Genomic DNA, 19,165 nt, shown 5'->3' with positions numbered 1-19,165 from the left:
AAAGTCTCAACCTTTCAGGGAGTACATGTTATTATAATTATTAAACATCACAGATATATAAAAATTATCCTCCAGGGTAAGAATAAAAGCCATTTAAACCTCCTGCTTCTTGTGACAGTGGCACTGAGCTATTTTATGATGAGTATAGACATCTTTTATAGACATCTTCCTTCACACCAACCTCAAAAGATTAAAATTGATTACCTTCATTTATTTCTTTCCCTAAATATCGCAATTGAGATCTGTCAGGTTTATCTCAATTTTCTCCTACATCTTGGTTTCAGTAGTAAATATTGCTTTTCATAACTGTGGCCACCATTCAAAGTACTACATTTGTATTTTTTCTAGGTTTGCCTCTGTCAACGATTTTTTAAAATCTGTTGACACCTTAACCATACACATGTCACAATTTCATAGTTCTCAAATATAGTGTCCATAGACTTTTCTAGACACTTTTTCTTACACACTTCTCCCTTCATATAGACATACTGCAAATTTTAGAGAGACATCCATTAGTGTTTTATTTTTATTTTTATCTTTTGCGGGGAGTTGTCTTTTGTTTTTGTTTTTAATGAGTGCCAGCAGTTTAGGTTTTGAAATTTCTAGCGTCAGACAGTGTTGTTCCAGTCCCCTTGCTGGCCATATCTTTGCCAAGATCAGGAGTTGAAGTGTGGTTTTAGAGAAAGGTCTATAAATAATTCTTCCCTGAGATATGGAAAATGTAAGAATTCATCACCCTATACCTACGGTTGAAATCATTATCCCCCTAAATACACAACCCTGTCATTTCTCCTCTGCTATTACTCCTCCTGAAATTTACCCTCATTGATGTGTCGTTTGAACCCTCAGACTTCCGTCAGTCCACCTAACCTCAGTTGTTACATAAGTGCTTTAAAGAAGGCATTGAGGAGGACAATTCCAACAAAACAAAAACTTGAAAATAATACCCTGCCCTCATGGAGCTTATATGGACAAGATGTTATATATTTTTTTTATAGACAAGGTACAATGTGTAGAAATTAAAGAATTGTATGTGATAATAAGGGAAGAGATAAAATCATTAGGAAATAACGAACTGACATGTACTATAACAGAAAGCATACAAATGGTTATCGAAGGGGATCTCAGTGTCATCTAAGAAGGCTTCACGAAGTAGAGAGACTTGAATGGAAAAGTCTAGGGCTTCTATAATTAAGATTTCACTCTACATTCTTTCTTCTGGTTATTTATGCAAGTGTTAAGGAAAACTAGCTCCAGTAACACAGACTATGAGAGAATACTACACGGCAAATTAAAAAATTTTGAATTGTTATTAATAGCAGGAAAAATATTTATGATCCACTGCTAAATGGAAAAGATCACAAAGAGTATGTGAGAATATGATGTCACTTCTGTCAAAGAGGAACACGTATGTATAGCTATTCAAATAAAAAATACAGGCAGTATAAAATGTTAATAGTAATTTCCAAGATATGGGATTACAGGTGATTTTGCAACAGCAGGCTATATATTTTAGCTAACAGTATCAGTTTCATTGAAGGGTTCTTAAAAAACAAAGTACTATTTGGTCCTCATAACTTCTTCATGTTAAAACGCTGGCCTGGGTGTAGAGCATATTAGTGCCTTCACCACTGTCCAAGAAACTCATTTGAATTTGAAGGTCAAAACCAAACAAATATCTTCCAGAAAGTCTGAGTCTGCTATATCCTTGTGCGCTGTCATTTTCAACAAACTGTGCCCATGATTCCTCTTTTGGGGGTCACCTAATTAATAATTTACACTTGACTTGCAATTCTCTTCTTTGATAAGCAAGTTTCACATGGCATCCCTATTCCCCATATCATAAGGTTTCCATTTAGGGGGATTATCAAGATGCTTTCCCTTTATGCACTCTTAATACACATATACTGCATTGTATCAATTCTAATAAATAATGTTTCATGTTGTAGTATCTCTGAAATTGAAATGCATTATCCATTATAATAATTTGGCAGCATTTTCTTTATTGATATACAGAATAATGGTGTGTCTGATAATCAGTAGTGTCTTATACCTGATGAAATACAGTATGTAGTCCCTGACTTATGGCATGTTTGAGATATGACAAAACAGCACGTACAACCATCAGCATATATGGAACATTGCGCCTTCCTGGGAGGAAGTTATGGGAAGTGCATACAGGAGATAGGGAGGAAACTGCTGAGTTATGTGAACACGCTCCAAGCATTTGATCAGGATAATATGATGGAGGAGATTAGTGGAAAAATCATCCATATGGCAAGAATGCTGACTTTAGAAATTTGTATTGCCAATGTGGAACAGCTCATACATCACAAAAAAGGGAAACTGACAGATCAGTACTTATTGGATTTTGAAAAGGAAGAAATGCTGAAGAAGAAAGAAACAATTAGGAAGAGGAAGGAGAGAAGCTGTCAAAAAATTTTACAGTGAAAGGATTAACTGGAGTTTTTTCTAAACTAAATCAAAGGCTTCAGTTGCTTGAAAACATGGACCCACATGCTGATTGCCTTGCTAAAGTCAACAGGCAGATTCAGGAAGCAGGGAGATGTTTGTTATTGGGAAATATATGAAGAAAAAAAGGTAAGGATCATACGGACAACTCTCACTAATTTTCTGACTAGAAACACCATCCACATTCCCAGGGATAATCCAGGTGATCCAAAACCATCCACAAATGGAAGTGACATTTTGCAAATGACAAAATGCCAATGTTGTCCAACTCTTCATTGTCGAAGTAAGTTTTATGAATTGTAAATTTATTTATGTATGTGTATTTTTTTATACTAAAGTATATCTGTAAGTTTATATGTGATGTTTCCAACACTCAAAGACGAAGACTGGGTTTATAATGATACTAATAATAAAAAGCAATAATAACAAAAACTGGAAAAAAAATGAAGTGTTTGATTTACATCAGAACCAATTTATGACAGAATCATCAAAAGGGAGCCCTGTTGTAATTCAGGGACTACCTGTATACAAATTGCTATTTATTCCAAGTCAGAGTTATAAAATAGGCAAGTGAACCCATCATATGTAAACAGTATATGAACCCAACATATGTAAAGAAAAGAAATTCCTAAATTAACATTTTTAACTTTTCACTGGGGCTTAATTTTGAATCGATTATCTCATAGACCATGCCAAATTTGCTTTAAAGGTAAGGAGAGCTGAAACAACGTGAATGAAAGAAAAGATCAACAGTTAAATGTCCTAAAAACGACCTTGTCCAAAGTAAGCATCATTATTCATTAATGCAATACTCAAAGTTCATTATTCAGTGAGTGGAATTTGAAGGGAATGTGACTAGTTAATACTTCACCTGGATCCCAAAAGAATACATTCACCCCTTTCATCTAACAGTCTAAATTGTTCATTAGTAAACATTTTTATAGTTGTTTTTTTTTTTTTTTCCAAAGCTCACCTTAAATGCAGCTTCTAAACCATTACAGTTAAAGAAACCTTCACAAAGAATTGTCCCCAGCCTTCTGTCAAAATCCAAAATTTTGGATTTAAACACAGCATAATCATCTTCAAATTCCTATGAAACACAAAATAAAATATTAGTCTATAGGAAAGAATTCATCAGTGAAAGTGACGATCACATTAGCATGAAGTTTCTCTCTCTCTCTCTGAATTTATTTTTTACCACAGGATTCCAGGGAAGGTCAAGAAAGAGCTATATACTGGACTGAATTTCCAAGTGGCAGTTCCTTATAGGAGCAATGAATGTTCAGCACTGTTGGCCTCCATTTTCAGAATCCTAAGCAATGGCTCAGACCCAATACACAGTGTCTGTGCTTTGGCTCATAAACTCACATATGAGCAGGAGTCTGCCTTCCTCCTCCCAATCCATTATGATTATAAATAAAAAAAATAATTTTCCAGAAGAAAAAAAAAAACCTACCCCCATTAAAATGTTAGTACATTTATAAGATTAAATAGAAATTTTGTTTTACTTTATTTTGTTTTTCATGGAGCAGAAAACCTACATGGAAATACACATGTCTTCAGGTGAGAGCTGAGATCCACCAGTCTATTAGAAAGCATCATTAGCGAAACAGGGGAAACAGAATACTCCGACATTTTTCCAGTTTCTTATTAATATGCCGTTTACAACCCCCCAGTTTCCTCCTAACACATATCCACCCACTCCCATAATTAGGAAGAATGAAACAGTGAAAGAATAACTATCATGTTCACAGTCTTTAGTGAAAAAGTTCCAGAAATTCAGAAACACTTTGGTTCTCTGCAGTTAAGTCTCCCCTGGAGAGCATGCCACAGATTCAACCTAATTCCTTTGCTACCCCATAAACTAAGTCTCCATCGATTAATAACAGTAATGATGATGATGATGACAGAGAGCATTTATTTAGTTCTGTTTTAAATGCTTTACATTATTAACTCAATTCTAACAACAGCATATAATGTTGTTAGCTGCCGTCAAGTCAGCCCCCAACTCACGGGAACCCCACGCACAACGGAAGGAAACGCTGCCTAGTCCTTCGTCATTCCCATGATCAGTTACGATTCAGACCACTGTGATCCATAGAGTTTTCCTTGGCTGATTTCAGAAGCTGATTGCCAGGCCTTTCTTTCTAGTCTGGAAGCGCTGCTAAAATCTGTTCAGCATCATGGCAACATGCCAGTCTTTGCTGACAGATGGGTGGTGGATGAGCACAAGGTGTGTGAGGTGTTCGGGCTGGGAACTGCACTGGCAGGCCTGCATGGAAGGAGAGAAATCTACCACTGATCCACCAATGCTCCCAATATATAATGTAGGTGACAATATTTTCTCCATTATATAGGTGAGAAAACAAAATCAGAGAAGTTAAATAATTGCCCAAGGTCACACCATGGGTAGATGGCAGGGCCAGAATCTAAAACCAGAAAACCTGGCTCAAAGCCCACACTCCTAGTAGCCACGGTGCTAGGTTTCTAAGTAGGAACCCACATTACACGGAATTTAACATACCTAGAAAAACACTGAGTAACAGTAAATTTCCAGAGTATCATATCATATATTGCAATGCTGTTTTTAGCATCAAGAGGAAGTCTCCATTTCTCCTGAATTAGAGCCAAATAGTCTCTCTGTTCAGAGATCACTGATTTTTAAAAGTAAACAAAACTTCCCAACAAGTTTTAACAAGCCTAGCTTATCCCTCCTCTTGATGTGGTAACAAAGAACACCAACTTCAGATCTGCAAACATTACTTGAACACTTAGTAAATAAGTAATAACTCCGGGAGGGAAAAACGCCAACCTCCATCCCTGATACTTCCCTTGCTCCCACTCACTCACTCCTGAAACCTGAATTAAGAACTTCCAATGGGACTTCTTCTCTGGAATGCCCCACAGGGAATTCAAACTTCTCTTGTACAAAACTGAACTTATGATCTTCTCTATAAAGCTGCTCCTCTTCTGAGCTTCTGCCAAGGGGGATGGAAAATTCAGGAAAGATTAAGGGTGACGGCTGAACAATATGCTCAACATAAGTAATGTCACTGAACTATACCTGTGAAGATCGTTGAAACGGAAAATGCTTTGTTGCTTACATACTTACCACAATAAAAAATAAAAAGCTGGTCATCTTCTCACACACTCCAGCAGAAACTTGGGCATCCCCCTTGACTCCTTTCTCTCTCCACTAAGTGCTATTAATCTTACCTCCATCTCTTGAATATGCCCACAATTCTCCATCTGTTTACCCTGATTCAGATCACCATTACTGCTCAGCTGGGTTTCTATTAACTACTCTTTTTGCCTCTAGCCTTATTCTTCTGATTCATTCTCCAAACTGCAGTCTAAATCATCTTTCTAAAGAAATCTTATCGTGTCACTCTCTTACTCATAATCCTCCAAGACCTCCTCAATATTCGTAGGATAACTCTCAAAAGTCTTAGCATAATTTCTAATTCCCGTGTGATCTGCACCCTACTTACTGCACCCCAACTATTCTTTCACCTCTCCCACTTGTACACTCTAGGATCTAGCCACACCTGCCTTATCACATTCTCTCTTTCTTCATTATACAATTTTCTACTAATCCCTCTCTTTCCTTTCACCCACTCCCCACTTCATTCATCCTTATTTATCCGTTAGTTCTCGGTTTACTTGTCACCACCTCTGGGGAGAGGCCCTTCAAAAATGCTCTCACAGCACTCTGCCCTTTCCACGCCAGCACTTGGCATGCTATATTAGAATTGCCTACCTGTGTTCTCATTGCGTTTTAAACTCTGAGTATAGTGGCCAGGTTTATTTTTTCACAGCTATAATACCAGTAAGTAATGGGGTACCCAGAACATAGTTGTAGCTCAATAAATATTTATTGAAGAATAAATGATATGATATTACTCAAAAGCATTATAAAAATGTTTCTATATTCTGAAAACTGCCTTTATTAGTGCCGTGGGAAGGCATTGAAGGGTTTTGATTAGAGAAATGCCATGTTTCACTTTAGATTCTAAAAGGCTCACTCAGGCAGCTATGTGGAGAACAGTCTCTACAGGAGCTAAGACAGGGCAGAGAGAGCAGGTGAGAAACAAACACAATATCCACATCAGAGATAAGGGTGGTTTGGCTCGAAAATGAGAGGGGGCCTGGCTCTAGATTTATTTTCAGGGTATATCTGACAGAACTGATGTTTGCTGTCAGAAAGAGAAAGATCACAGATGCTTCAATGGCTGTTGTACTAAGTAGCTCATTACCTCTGCCCTTTACTGAGTTAGAGAAGGCAAAGAGAAGTAGGTTTGAGGAGGGGCTACATCAGGGGTTAAGTTTTGAACATGTTAATTATGAGAAATCTATTAAATATCCAAGACTTTGAGTAGGTAGTTGAAAATATGCTATGTGTTTGGGATTTAGGGAACTCTTTCATCACTAAGTATAACGTTAGCTGTAGGATTTTGGTACAGGTACTCTATCAAGTTGAGGAAGTTCCTTTCTAATCCTATTTTTCTAGAGTTTTTTTTTTTTTTTTAATGAATGGGTGAATTTGATACTTTTTTCTGTATCAATTGACATCATCTCGGGATTTACCTTCTTTAGGCTGTTAATATGGTGGATTACACTGATTGATTTTCAAATATTGAACCAACCTTGTATCCCTAGGAAAAAAACCCACTTAGTCATGGTGTAGAATTCTTTTTATATATTGCTAATAATTTGATAAGGAGTTTTGCATGTATGCTCATGATGGATACCCACCTATAGTTTTCTTTTTTTGTACTGTTCTTTGGTTTTGGTATCAGAGTAATGCTAGTTTCATAAGGTAAATTGGGAAGTATTCCCTCCTCTTCAATTTTCTGGTAGAGATTGTGTACATCTGACGTCCATTCCTTTTAAATGTTTGGTAGAATTTTCCAGTAAAACTGACAGGGTGTGGACACTCCTTCTGGGGAAGTTTTTAGATTTAAATTGAAAATGATTCTTCTTTTAATTTACTGGGACATATTTAAACCATTTCTGCATGGAAGCGCAGGAAGGCTGATCACGATAAACTTAACTGTTCTATAAGCACTAGTGTGTATTCTGTGGGGACTGGGAGAACACAGGAGGATGCAGCCAGTGGGAGGGGAAGGATCGGGGTGGGGTGGGGGGGGCATGTGTATACCCACATGTATACACTACTAGGCTGGAATCAGTTTGCTCAAATATTGTCTCATAAAAATTACCAACTGGATTTCATCACAAAACCAAAGTACAATGAACTCAACTAACAGCACCAAAATGAACAGATTAAGCAAAAATACATAATAACTTCAATACTCTAATGCAACATGAAAAAAAAAGTGAATATCTTTAACATAAGTAGGTGGTGTAGTTGTTAAGAGCTACAGCTGCTAACCAAAAGGTCAGTAGTTCTAATCCACCAGGCGCTCCTCAGAAACCCTATGGGGCAGTTTTACTCTATCCTATGCTGTCACTATCAGTCCGAATCGACTCAATGGCAACAGGTGTGTTTTTTGTTTGTTTGTTTGTTTATACTAATTAAGTGAACTTTTAGTTAATTCATGTTTTAATTTTAAGGCATGGCCAAATACAAGAAGCTTCTAGAATGTCTTCTAAGGTAAGCTAGTTGACTATATAGGAAGATGATGGGGAGCTTCAAGGCCTGGTTATTAATGTTTTCAACCCAGATGTGGGATCAGAGGTAAGCCTTTCTCACTGTATTTGCAAAGTAAAACAGGGCCCCAAAACCTCTTTAAATAAATACTAAGCAGATTATATTGCAAATGAATTTCCCATTCCTACATGTTTGTGACTGTGCAGGCTTTGGGTGGAAAATGAGGTAATATCAGGATCCTCGGCATTGCTAAGGTAGTGACGTCCCTGGGTGGTGCAAACAGTTAACATGCTCAGCTGCTAACCAAAAAAGTTGGAGATTCAAGTCCATCCAGTCACCTTGGAAGAAAGACCTGGCAATCTTCCCCCCAAAAATCAGCCATCAAAAACCCTATGCAGCACAGTTCTACTCTAACAGAAAGGTGTTGCCATGGGCTGGGATGAACTCAACAGCAACTGGTTCTGGTAACATAGTGGCATTAGCTAAACCTGGGCACTTTCTCTAACCCCAGCTCTCTTAACACCTCCTGAGCTTGTGGCTGTGAGCAAATCAAGACTCTCCTGCTGCTCAAACGCACCCGAGGGTCTCACGCAGGCTCTGTCCACAATTCTTCTCTTTTTATTGGCTCAGGAGGTTAGGCCACAGTCTTCCTGAAGTCTCATTCAGTACACATTTACTGAATGCCTGCCAAGTACCAGACATCTTACAAGGCTCTGAGATGAGTTCAGATTATTCATCACCTCGGTCCTAGGTTCCTCCTAGTTGTTTCAGAAATTACAGGGTGTCGGCTTAGCAGGGAGCCAATGGCAGTGTCCTTTACCATTAACTCTACTTCCCTAGAGTTGACTATAATTCAGAGGGCTTATGTTTGCTAAGGAGCTCCTGGTTGGTAAAAACAGTTAAATGTTCAGCTGCTAACCAAAGGTTGGAAGTTCAAGTCCACTCAAAGGTACTTTGGAAGAAATGTCTGGTGATCTACCTCTGAAAAATCAGCCATTGAGATCCTAAAGAGCACAGTTCTACTCTGACACACACGGGGTCGCCATGAGTTGCAGTCAACTTGATGGCAATTGAGTTTTTTTTAAGTTTGTTGACCATATCCTTATAAAACTAACATGCTGTTCTTTATATACATTTCCAAATAAATAGCTTATTTGCTAACTATAAGCCCAATACTGACTAAATGTACATTTCATACAAAACAATGAGTAGAAGAGTTAAATTTTCTTTTTTTTTTTTGTACCCTGGTGTCACTGTTCTTGGTTAAACACAAAAATGAAGCTATTTTTATCCTCGAGCTGCAAGAATGCTCACAGGTAGCTTCCTGGCTACTAACATGCTAGAAGTGACAGAAAACAGAAGAAGCTTAAATCTGGAAGCTTCCCCCTACTTCCTGAGGTTGGAAATACGAAATTATAAATAACTGTAAATAACAGTAATATAAAATATCGGCAACAGCACCCATTTTAATAAAAGATGTAACGAATGAGATAAAACTAAATGTCCAAATAGACTAAAAATATTAGAGTAATTCAGGAAAAGGTTAAAATTAAGCACACAAGTTACATGGATTTCAGGTAATCAGGTCAAAATGAGTTAAGGTGAAAAGTTCATTTTCAATAGGCATAAACAAGGAACAAATCCGGACAGAGGTCCACAGTTACGGTCGAGACAGGTCTAAACTAAAAATGCAAAGGCCCAAGCTCTGGTTCCTGATCGGCCACTAACTAGCCAAGAGACTTCAGGCAAGTCATTTAACTTCCTCAGGCCCTAGAGAGGGTGGACTTGCTGGTACCTATTGCCACTGGGACCTATGGTCCTTCCTCATGTTAAACTGATAGAATTCTATAAAATGAAAATGCGAAGGTACAATATTACCATGTTATCATAATCAGCTGGGTCATACTTGCTCTGCTGAAAAACTTCACAGAGTTCCATAAACTCTTCACTCATCTTGTAGGTTTGTTCATTTAAAATTGCTCCCCTGGTACCGCCAAATTCAAGTCGTTCCAGCTTTTCAAATTCCAATATGGTGACAAATACATCCTTTGTAAAAACACAGGGCAGTAAACACTGAACACCAAATCGAGCAGTGAAAGAACGTTTCAAAGTTTCGAAGACAGAACATTTTCAAACTTTTGAGTCCACAGGCATGCATATGATAGAAAATATTAATGATTTAATTCAAGAAAATGACCACTAATTGTTAACATTATACTCCTATTTTCCTATTTACTGAAAACTCTCTTGCAGTCCACCACAGCTAGATACAGGACTCCCTCATTTTACATCCTTCTAACTATAAGCCAGATACTCGGGTAATAACCAAAACTCCTATTTCCAGCCAGGTACACTTTGCAGTATATTATACCTTAGCGAAAGGGAACTCAGGCTGTTAGGAACCTGTGATGCAAGTGGCCCTTTGTCAGGTATTTAGCATTCAAAGAGTTTAAGAGGCATTCAGGCTGACTAAGTTATGAGAGTTTTCAACACATAAAGCTCCAATTTTGAATGAAATTTGATAAATCTTCTATCAGTCGAAAACCCCAAGCTTGCTAGAAAGAGCTTTAGAAAGATAATAAGGCAGTATCACTGGTACAAACTTTTTTAAAAAAAACCTTAGCCAGTTTATTCCATGAAACAGAGTGTGTGTGTACACGGGTGTTTGTATTCATTCAATGTTCGTTTTTAAGTATTTTTAAAACTTTTATACAGAGTACATACTAATTTTCGTGTTCTTTCAACGGTCATGAATGGTTTTAATATTTTTATTGTATAATATATATTTATGTACTAAAAGATGGTGAGATGTTTTCCATTATCAAATCAGTTTTCAGGTGCGGAATTCCAATTTCAAACACATAAGGGAAAAGAGAGATTCATTTATAGCCGCCTGATTTACAAGTATCTTCCAGGAATTGAGAAAGTTGTTAAGTCAAGGGACACTGGTACCTGGAAGGATCCATTTAAACTCGGTGAAAATAATGGAATAAAAAAGAAGTCAAAGCTTTTACAACTATTCTTACAGCACCGGCTTAGTGACCTGGTTAGAATCACTAAGAGAAGGGACTTTCCACCTACCAAATAGAATAAAGGATTCTCTGAAATGTGAAAAGCTGAAGGAGTTTTGAAAGCACCTACAATATGAACACGTTACAAGCTAGTAAATAAATACCTCTATTTTCATTAAACGGTCGAGAAACTTGTCAAATCTGCAAAACACTAGGTGAGACTGGAAATCCCATGGTTTCAGCTCTTTGTTTCCTGTGAAATAGCGTGCCAATCCTTTTTGATAGTTGAAAAAAGAATTTCTGAAAGTCTTTAAGATGTGAATGGCAATCTGCACCTTTTCCATTGAATCTTCAATTTCTCCCTTGAACAGGTCTTCAGGTGAAAGGTAAGCTATTGCCTAGGAAAATGATGATTAAAAAAAAAAAAAAGTTTAACAGTTTTTACTGTAGCCACCTCTGTTTCAATGAGCCAATGTGAAATGACAATGTCTAGAATGAGGCCAGCTCTGCTGTGAGACTGGAAGCCGGAATTCAAGAAATTCAGACACTTCGGCTTCAATGACATACTTGTATAAGTTAGAAGGATCTGCAAGAAATCCTGCTATTTCTGAATTTACACATTCTAGCAATGACTAATTTTTGCTAAGCCCCACAGGTGTGACAACTGTGTCATCAGAATTTGCATGGATATTCTTGCAAGCAACTATTCTTCACAATTGTCTTTTTTTTTACAAAGAAATACACGATCCAGGAAGGGGAGGGAATCTATCAGACTATAGATTTTGAAAATATGGTCACCTTACCTGACAGTAAGGAGCCCTAGTGGCACAGTGGTTGAGCCCTCAGCTGCTAACCAAAAGGTCGATGGTTCAAAGCCACCAGCTGCTCAGTGGGAAAAAGATGTGACAGTCTGCTTCTGTAAAGATTTACAGCCTTGGAAAACCTCTAGGGCAGTTCCGCTCTGTCCTATAGGCTCTCTATGAGTTGGAACTGACTCAACAGCAATGGGACTACCTGGCAGTACAGAGCCACACGCAAAGGTGAGAAAGAGCTGATATAAGTTGATAATAGCATTGAAAATTCTTTTAAGAAACTTCTTTTCTGGGGGCTTAAGCAGCATTATATGACATAAAACTAGCTGAGGTATGCCACATGAACTAGTTTTGAGTAGAGGAAAGGGAAGAGAAAGAGTCTAAAAACAAACAAACAAAAAGACTAGCTGATCCATGTAGCTCTGGTCAAATTCTCATAGGCCTATCCTCCAGGTTCCTCCAAGTTCCTCACTCTCCATATTTCTTTTATGAATAAACACTTGGAATTCCCCTCTTCAAGAACCTATGAATTTTGAGGTTTTCTTGAATACTATTTCTTCTTGATCTTCTTGATGCATCTTAACTTCATATGAAATTATAGATTTAAATTTTGTACCTTTAATTTTGTGGTTACTTAGAAAGTTAGACATTTTAATGGAGAACACAATGAAAGCCACCAAGTTCAACATAACAGATGGAATGATTTTTTTTCTCTTAATGTAGACATAATATCAATCCCCCTTCTCCCTTCCCCCATCAGTGGCAATAGTTTTATATACAATACAGACTCTACGCCATGAATTTGTAAAGTAGTAAGAAAAGCATTTAATTGTCTAATTATTCTATTGACTAGACATCACTCAAGTTCTGGCTTTAGATTTTAATCTATGCTCTTATTTCCCACTCAGGCTGAATGGAAAATTAGCTTCTACATAGAAGTTGCTAATGCTGTGCACAGAACAGGGAAGAGAACTATGAGCAATCTCTTAGCAGTCTGAGTTTTAAAATGGTTTACACTTTGGTGCGGGTTAGGGGTTCCATATATCTGTATGTATTCTGTACAACAAATGTTCTTTTTTAGGACGCTGAAATCTATGGAGATAGCTCCACTGCTTTCTATTTCAGCAGCCTGTTACCTAGCTACCTACACCTGAAGCAACCTCCCTTGGGCAAGCCATTCTTAGATTCATTTGTGTGCTTCTCGCCTGACTCTCACATACATGAGCCAATCCTGGCCAACTCTGTATTACTCAAAGCAATTAGCTCTCTCTGTTCATACAGCCCATGGTTGAATAAGACATCATAAGGCAAAGCTGGAGTACTCGGTATCCTAGATTAGTAAACTCAATCTATATCCTTTTCCTGGGCCACAGGGTCTGTGAGGGGAAAAGCATCATCAGCAGGAGGCAGGAGACCCGATCCAATTAGGTGCTACTAACTGCTTTTGGGACATCAGCTAAGTCACTTCAGTGGGCCTCAGCTTCCTTATCTGCAAAACGAAGGGGATGAATTAAGTAAACCTAAAGATCCCCATTAGAGCTTTAGCTCTGAATTCTTCTCTGTTTCCTATAGTATCTGTCTAATGCGCCAGCTCTGTTATCTTGCTTTTAGTGGTATCAGCACAAACAAAAAAGAACCACCAGATTTAGCATGAATTGGTACTATTTCAGGGCCTCCTAAATTAAAATAAAAACCAAAACCAAACCCACTGCCGTCATGTCAGTTCTGACTCATGGCGACCTGATGTGTTACAGTGTAGGACCTTCTTGGTTATAATTTTCATGGAGGCAGAGTGCCCAGCCTTTCTTCCACAACGCCACCAGGTAGCTTTGTCAAACTTTAGTAGCTGAGAGCAAACCGTCTGTGCTACTCAGGGACGTTTATAAATTAAAATACTGCTATTTATTTGGTGGGGCTAGGCAGGCCACACCCATATCAATGATATAATGCTACAAAAGTAACAAAGGGTTTCTGACTATGTCTAATACCTGATAGGGTCAGGCAGATAATGAAGTTAAGCAAAGCAGATCAGGAACAACAGCCAACGGAGGAGACCACAGTCACATGGACAGCACGTGACCCATCTAAAGCGACACCCACAGCTCTAACAACTGACTGTGCCAATGAGGATGGCAAAGCCAGTGTTGTGAGGCCTCTAACTTTTCAGTGGTAGCTAGAACTCTGGGATTTTAATGAGGCCGTCCCAATGTAAGTATTGGTCACAATTTTTTTAAAAAAAGATCTTCTAAATATTGTGTAATACAAACACTGTATTGGTCTCCGGCTCGAACACATCTGATAGAATGCCAGCTTAGGGTCTCTGATGTATATAACATACAGAAGATACAAATGTCTCGTTAAAACATTGAGATCAATAAACCCGTTGCTGTCGAGTCAATTCCAACTCATAGCGACCCTATAGGACAGAGTAGAACTGCCCCATACGGTTTCCAAGAAACACCTGGTAGATTCGAACTGCCAACCTTTTGGTTAGCAGCCGTAGCTTTCAACCACTATGTTAACCAGGGTTTCCTTGAGGTCAATAGATTCTTGGAAATAGTTCGTGAAAAGCTACATGAAGAAATGCAATTACTAAAAAACACAGGAAATGTGTAATCAAACAAATGATGCAAGGTAGAAATTATAAGAAACAACACGGTACTATCAGATACTTAATAAATCACCCAAAATTAAAAAAAAAATGGTAATGCTCAAAGTTGGAGAGTTATAGTAAAATTTATTACACATTGATTATAGCAATGTAATTAACATAGCCTTTTAGAAAACAACTAGTAAATACTGAGTATTGCCCAAGAGTCACGAAAAGATTGTACCCTTTGATCAGCATCAGCGTTCATATTAAGCAAATTATCTAAGTTAAGGAAAACAAGATTGTTGTAAGAAGTTTTCTCAGAGTTATTTACAACAGAAGAGGCTGGAAACAACCAAAATGTCCAGTGACAATAAAATCACTTTCAAAGAAGCTAAAAAATAAATAAGAAATGTGTGTTTGATAAAATGTCATAAATATCCATAAGTTTAGGGGGAAGAAAAATAAAAAACACTGAATTTTAGGGTGGTAGCACTGCAGGACTATTTCCATTTTTATGAATTTTATTCAATGAGAATATTTTACAATTATCATTAGCATACCACGTATTATGTTGCAACTGGAAATAAAAACTGTTCCTTTAAAATACGGAGAACAGCACAGTGGTTAAGAGTCTCTGCCACTTACTAAATTGTACCTATGCCCTAGTATTGCTATGAGGATTAAATTACTAAACTTTTGTAAAGTACTTAGAAAAGTACCTGGCAAATAGCAGGCACTATACAAGCATTAAATAAGCAGAAAAAATAAAATTAGGTGACAAACAATGCAGAAGGAGGGAACTTCCCAGTTCAGCTCTTCAGGGAACCTAGGTATGAAAGGTGGCTCATTGCTGGTCTTTGATTCCTAACCTGTTGGGGCAGATTAATTACAAAGTCCAGGATCTGCCACTCAAGGAATCAAGGAAACCAGGTCAATGAAAATTTTGGACAGAAGCCTGATATAGTAACTAAGGAACAAGAGAAGCTACATTATTTCCTCCAGATCTTGGCAAACTCTGGCTGTTGACACAGACCAAGAACTGGAAATAACAGGTTTACAGGCTTATAGGTAACCAGGACTCCTTCCAAGCTACCTACACCAATGAATGACCAGCTCTGGGGTTAATACATGAATACGGCTTTGCAGTAACACAGTTTTGATTATTCTCAGAGCGAGATGAGAAGCCCTAAAAAAGGGATTGGGAGAAGTGGTTGTTATACTTCTTGACACCACAACAGGGATTGTGGTTTTCTACATGTAGATCCATGCCATTAGGGCCCAGTGCCCTTGGTTAACGACAGTGCAGAAGTTGAGTTTATATAAAAGAGAAACAAATAGAATGAAGCCAGAGGAGGTGGTGAGAAAATACATCAAGGAACTGACCTGGTGTTCTCTTATCTATAGTTGCACCTAGATTGTAAGTCAACAGTTTGGACAAGAGAACAAGAAGCAACTAACTTTTACTGAGCTTCTATTAATTGTCAGGCATTGCATTGGGCATTTTACTTAGGTTATCTGTTAAATACAAAAAAACGAAACCTAGTGCCGTCGATTTGATTCCGACTCACAGCGACCCTATAGGACAGAGTAGAACTGCTCCATAGAGTTTCCAAGGAGCGCCTGGCAGATTCGAACTGCCAACCCTTTGGTTAGCAGCTGTAGCACTTAACCACTATGCCACCAGGGTTTCCTTCTATTAAATATATCTATTTAATATTAAATATATTTCATATATTTGGGGCAAATATACATTGAGTGTATTCTCCAAATACTTTAGAATATATTCTGTATTAAATATATATACATGGTATTTTGTTAGTGATTTTTTTAAAGCCTCATTAGGAATTGACATTAATACTACTTGCTTCATCTGTCCTTACTTTCCCTCTCTGTCTCACACACTCACACTCTCTCATTCTCAAACCTATTTAATTTCAGTCTGTCAGTTGTAGCTAGAGGAGATTTAATTCACACATTCTGATCCAATGGGTCTAAGTTGCATTTGTTTTACAAAAACTCCTTAGGTGGCTGAGATACATACACTAATTAAGAGCCACTGGATAATGAATGTGATTCCAAGTATTTTTTTGCCCTGAAATTATGTGATATTTTCTGATATTATGGACACAAAAAGAATGAGAGTTCACTCAGAGGATGAGGAAAGGGTGAGAGGCAGTTCACTTAAAAAATTGCAAGTTAAATGAGGTGACTGATTAGAGAAAACAGTATAAGAGAGTTTTAAGGATCAGCCATGAATCAGAATACTTTCAAGACAGAGTCTTTCAATACAATTCCACTGCTATTTACATACATATATGTTTTTCTTTTCTTTTTTTTGACAAGATTCTCTTAACTTACTTCACTTCCTGAAAGTCTTCCCTCAGCCGGTATTCCTGTGGAAACCAAAGGGAAAGCTACAAAGGAGGTACCGTGCATCTATCTTTTACTAGGAGCTGCCTTAAGTCTCTTTGAAGAAAGGCTGCATATTGAACTAACAAAATCCAATAACAACCTGTCCTTTGACTGTATCTGAGTTATTTCTAGAGTTCCCTTACCTTGCCATTTAGGATAAAAAGTTATCTAGCCTTTGTTACCAAAAAAGCTCCTCTAAAAAAAGCAAAATGATGTTCTGACTATACCGGGATTATGTGTTCGTCACTAGTTTAATAAAACCTACCACGAAACAATGTTTCTTATTTTTCCTGTTTTTTAATGCAACATACCTCGTCAATGAAGAGATTACAAAACTCTTGCAATAAAACTATAATTCGAGCAGGGGTATTATAAAACTCGGAATGACTCCAGATCAGACAGAAGGTATGAAATAGTGGGGCGATTAATATATGGGTCTGTGGGAATTCTGTCTCCTGGAGACAGTGAATGTGTCTCCTCAGGGATCTCAGGTGAAGTTCCACATCCTGGGCTTCCAGGAGAGCTGAAAGGAAAGAGAACCACAGTGAACATGATGCACATTATTTTACAATGTAAAGCAATATGGCTTTACTTAAACGCTGTCATGTTTCTTTGTACATTACTTATCACAATACACATATGATCAGTTTGAAAGACTTTGTCCATCTGTAATTCCACCTTTTGGAAGACTATTGTCTGTTGACTTGAAGTCGGCTGCAACTCATAGTGACCCCATGTACAATAGAACAAAACATTCTTGGTCCTGCACCATCTTCATGATTCTTGGTATGCTCAAGTCCATTGTTGCAGCCACTGTGTGTTTCCAATCTAGAGGGCTCATCTTCCAGGGCTACATCAGAGAATATTCTGTTGTGATCCACAGGGCTTTCACTGGCTAATTTTCAGAAGTAGGTCACCACGCCTTTCTTCCTAATCAGTCATAGTCTTGAAGCTCCAGTGAAACCTGTTCACCACGAGTGACCCTGCTGGTATTTGAAATACCGATGGCATAGATTCCAGTATCAGGGCAACACACAAGCCACCACAGTATGACTGACTGAGAGATGGGTGATGGTTCAGAAGAGTACCGGTGTAGTTACTTGACAACATAATAACCAAATTGTGATTAAAGACTTTAGACTTTAGAGTCTAAAGTAATTTACTCAACCCCATGGAAACTGAAAATGAAACATCTTTATAAAATGTTCACTTTATGGTTTGGGTTACAAGCTACATCACTAGAGTTTTAATTCCTTCTAGCTACTTGGCACTACCACTCATGGACAGGTTTCAGCAGAGCTTCCAGACTAAGATAGACTAGGAAGAAGGACTTGGTTGTCTATTTCTGAACAACCTGGCCAGTGAAAACGTTATGAATAGCAGTGAAACATTATCTGATATACTGCTGGAAGGTAAGTCCATCAGGTTGGAAGGTGCTCAAAATCTGACTGGGGAAGAACTGCCTCCTCAAAGTAGAGTCAATCTTAATGATGTGGATGGAGTAAAGCTTTTGGGACCCTCACTTAGTGATGCAGTATGATTCAAAATGAGAAGAAACCGCTGCAAACATCCACTAATAATCAGAAGATAGAACGTATGAAACATAAATCTAGGAAAATTGGAAGTCATCAAAAATGAAATGGGAATGCATAAAAATCCCTATTCTAGGCATTACTGAGCTGAAGTGGATTGGTATTGGTCATTTTGAATTGGATATGATATGGTCTACCACGTCAAAATTTTTTTTTTTTTTACCACGTCAGGAACGACAACTTGAAGAAGAATGGCGTTGCATTCATCACCAAAAACATTCCAAGATCATTCCTGAAGCACAACGCCGTCAGTGAGAGGATAATGTCTATACGCCTACAAGGAAGACCAGTTAATACGACTATTATTCAAATTTATGCACCAGCCACTAACGCCAAAGACGAAGAAATGGGAGATTTTTACCAACTTCTGCAGTCTGAAATTGATCAAACATGCAATCAAGATGCATTGATAATTATTGGTGATTTTAATGCAAAAGTTGGAAACAAGAAGGATTGGTAGTTGAAAAATACGGCCTCGGTGATAAAAATGATGCAGGAGATCACTTAATTTAATTTTCCAAGGCCAACAACTTACTCATTGCAAATACCTTTTTTCAACAACATAAACGGTGACTATACACGTGGACGTTGCCAGATGGAATACACAGAATCAAATCGACTACATCTGCGGAAAAAGATGGAGAAGCTCAACATCATCA

The 19,165-nt window shown here is 37.9% G+C and overlaps 1 protein-coding gene across 1 annotated transcript in view; it reads right to left on the bottom strand.

Annotated features, from left to right (window-relative positions):
- DNAH11 (dynein axonemal heavy chain 11) overlaps positions 1-19,165 on the bottom strand; it is a 361,390-nt gene that overhangs the window by 323,933 nt on the left and 18,292 nt on the right. Inside the window, exons 6-9 of the mRNA XM_064290057.1 lie at positions 17,226-17,437; positions 11,262-11,495; positions 9,965-10,132; positions 3,446-3,562 (exon numbers count right to left, since the gene is read on the bottom strand). Of these exons, the coding sequence (XP_064146127.1) occupies positions 3,446-3,562; positions 9,965-10,132; positions 11,262-11,495; positions 17,226-17,437 (731 nt within the window). The remainder of the gene's footprint in view (positions 1-3,445; positions 3,563-9,964; positions 10,133-11,261; positions 11,496-17,225; positions 17,438-19,165) is intronic.

The sequence above is a fragment of the Loxodonta africana genome, chromosome 8 (assembly GCF_030014295.1).
Source record: "Loxodonta africana isolate mLoxAfr1 chromosome 8, mLoxAfr1.hap2, whole genome shotgun sequence".
NCBI lineage: Eukaryota > Metazoa > Chordata > Mammalia > Proboscidea > Elephantidae > Loxodonta > Loxodonta africana.
This window is presented reverse-complemented; position numbering and strand designations above follow the sequence as displayed.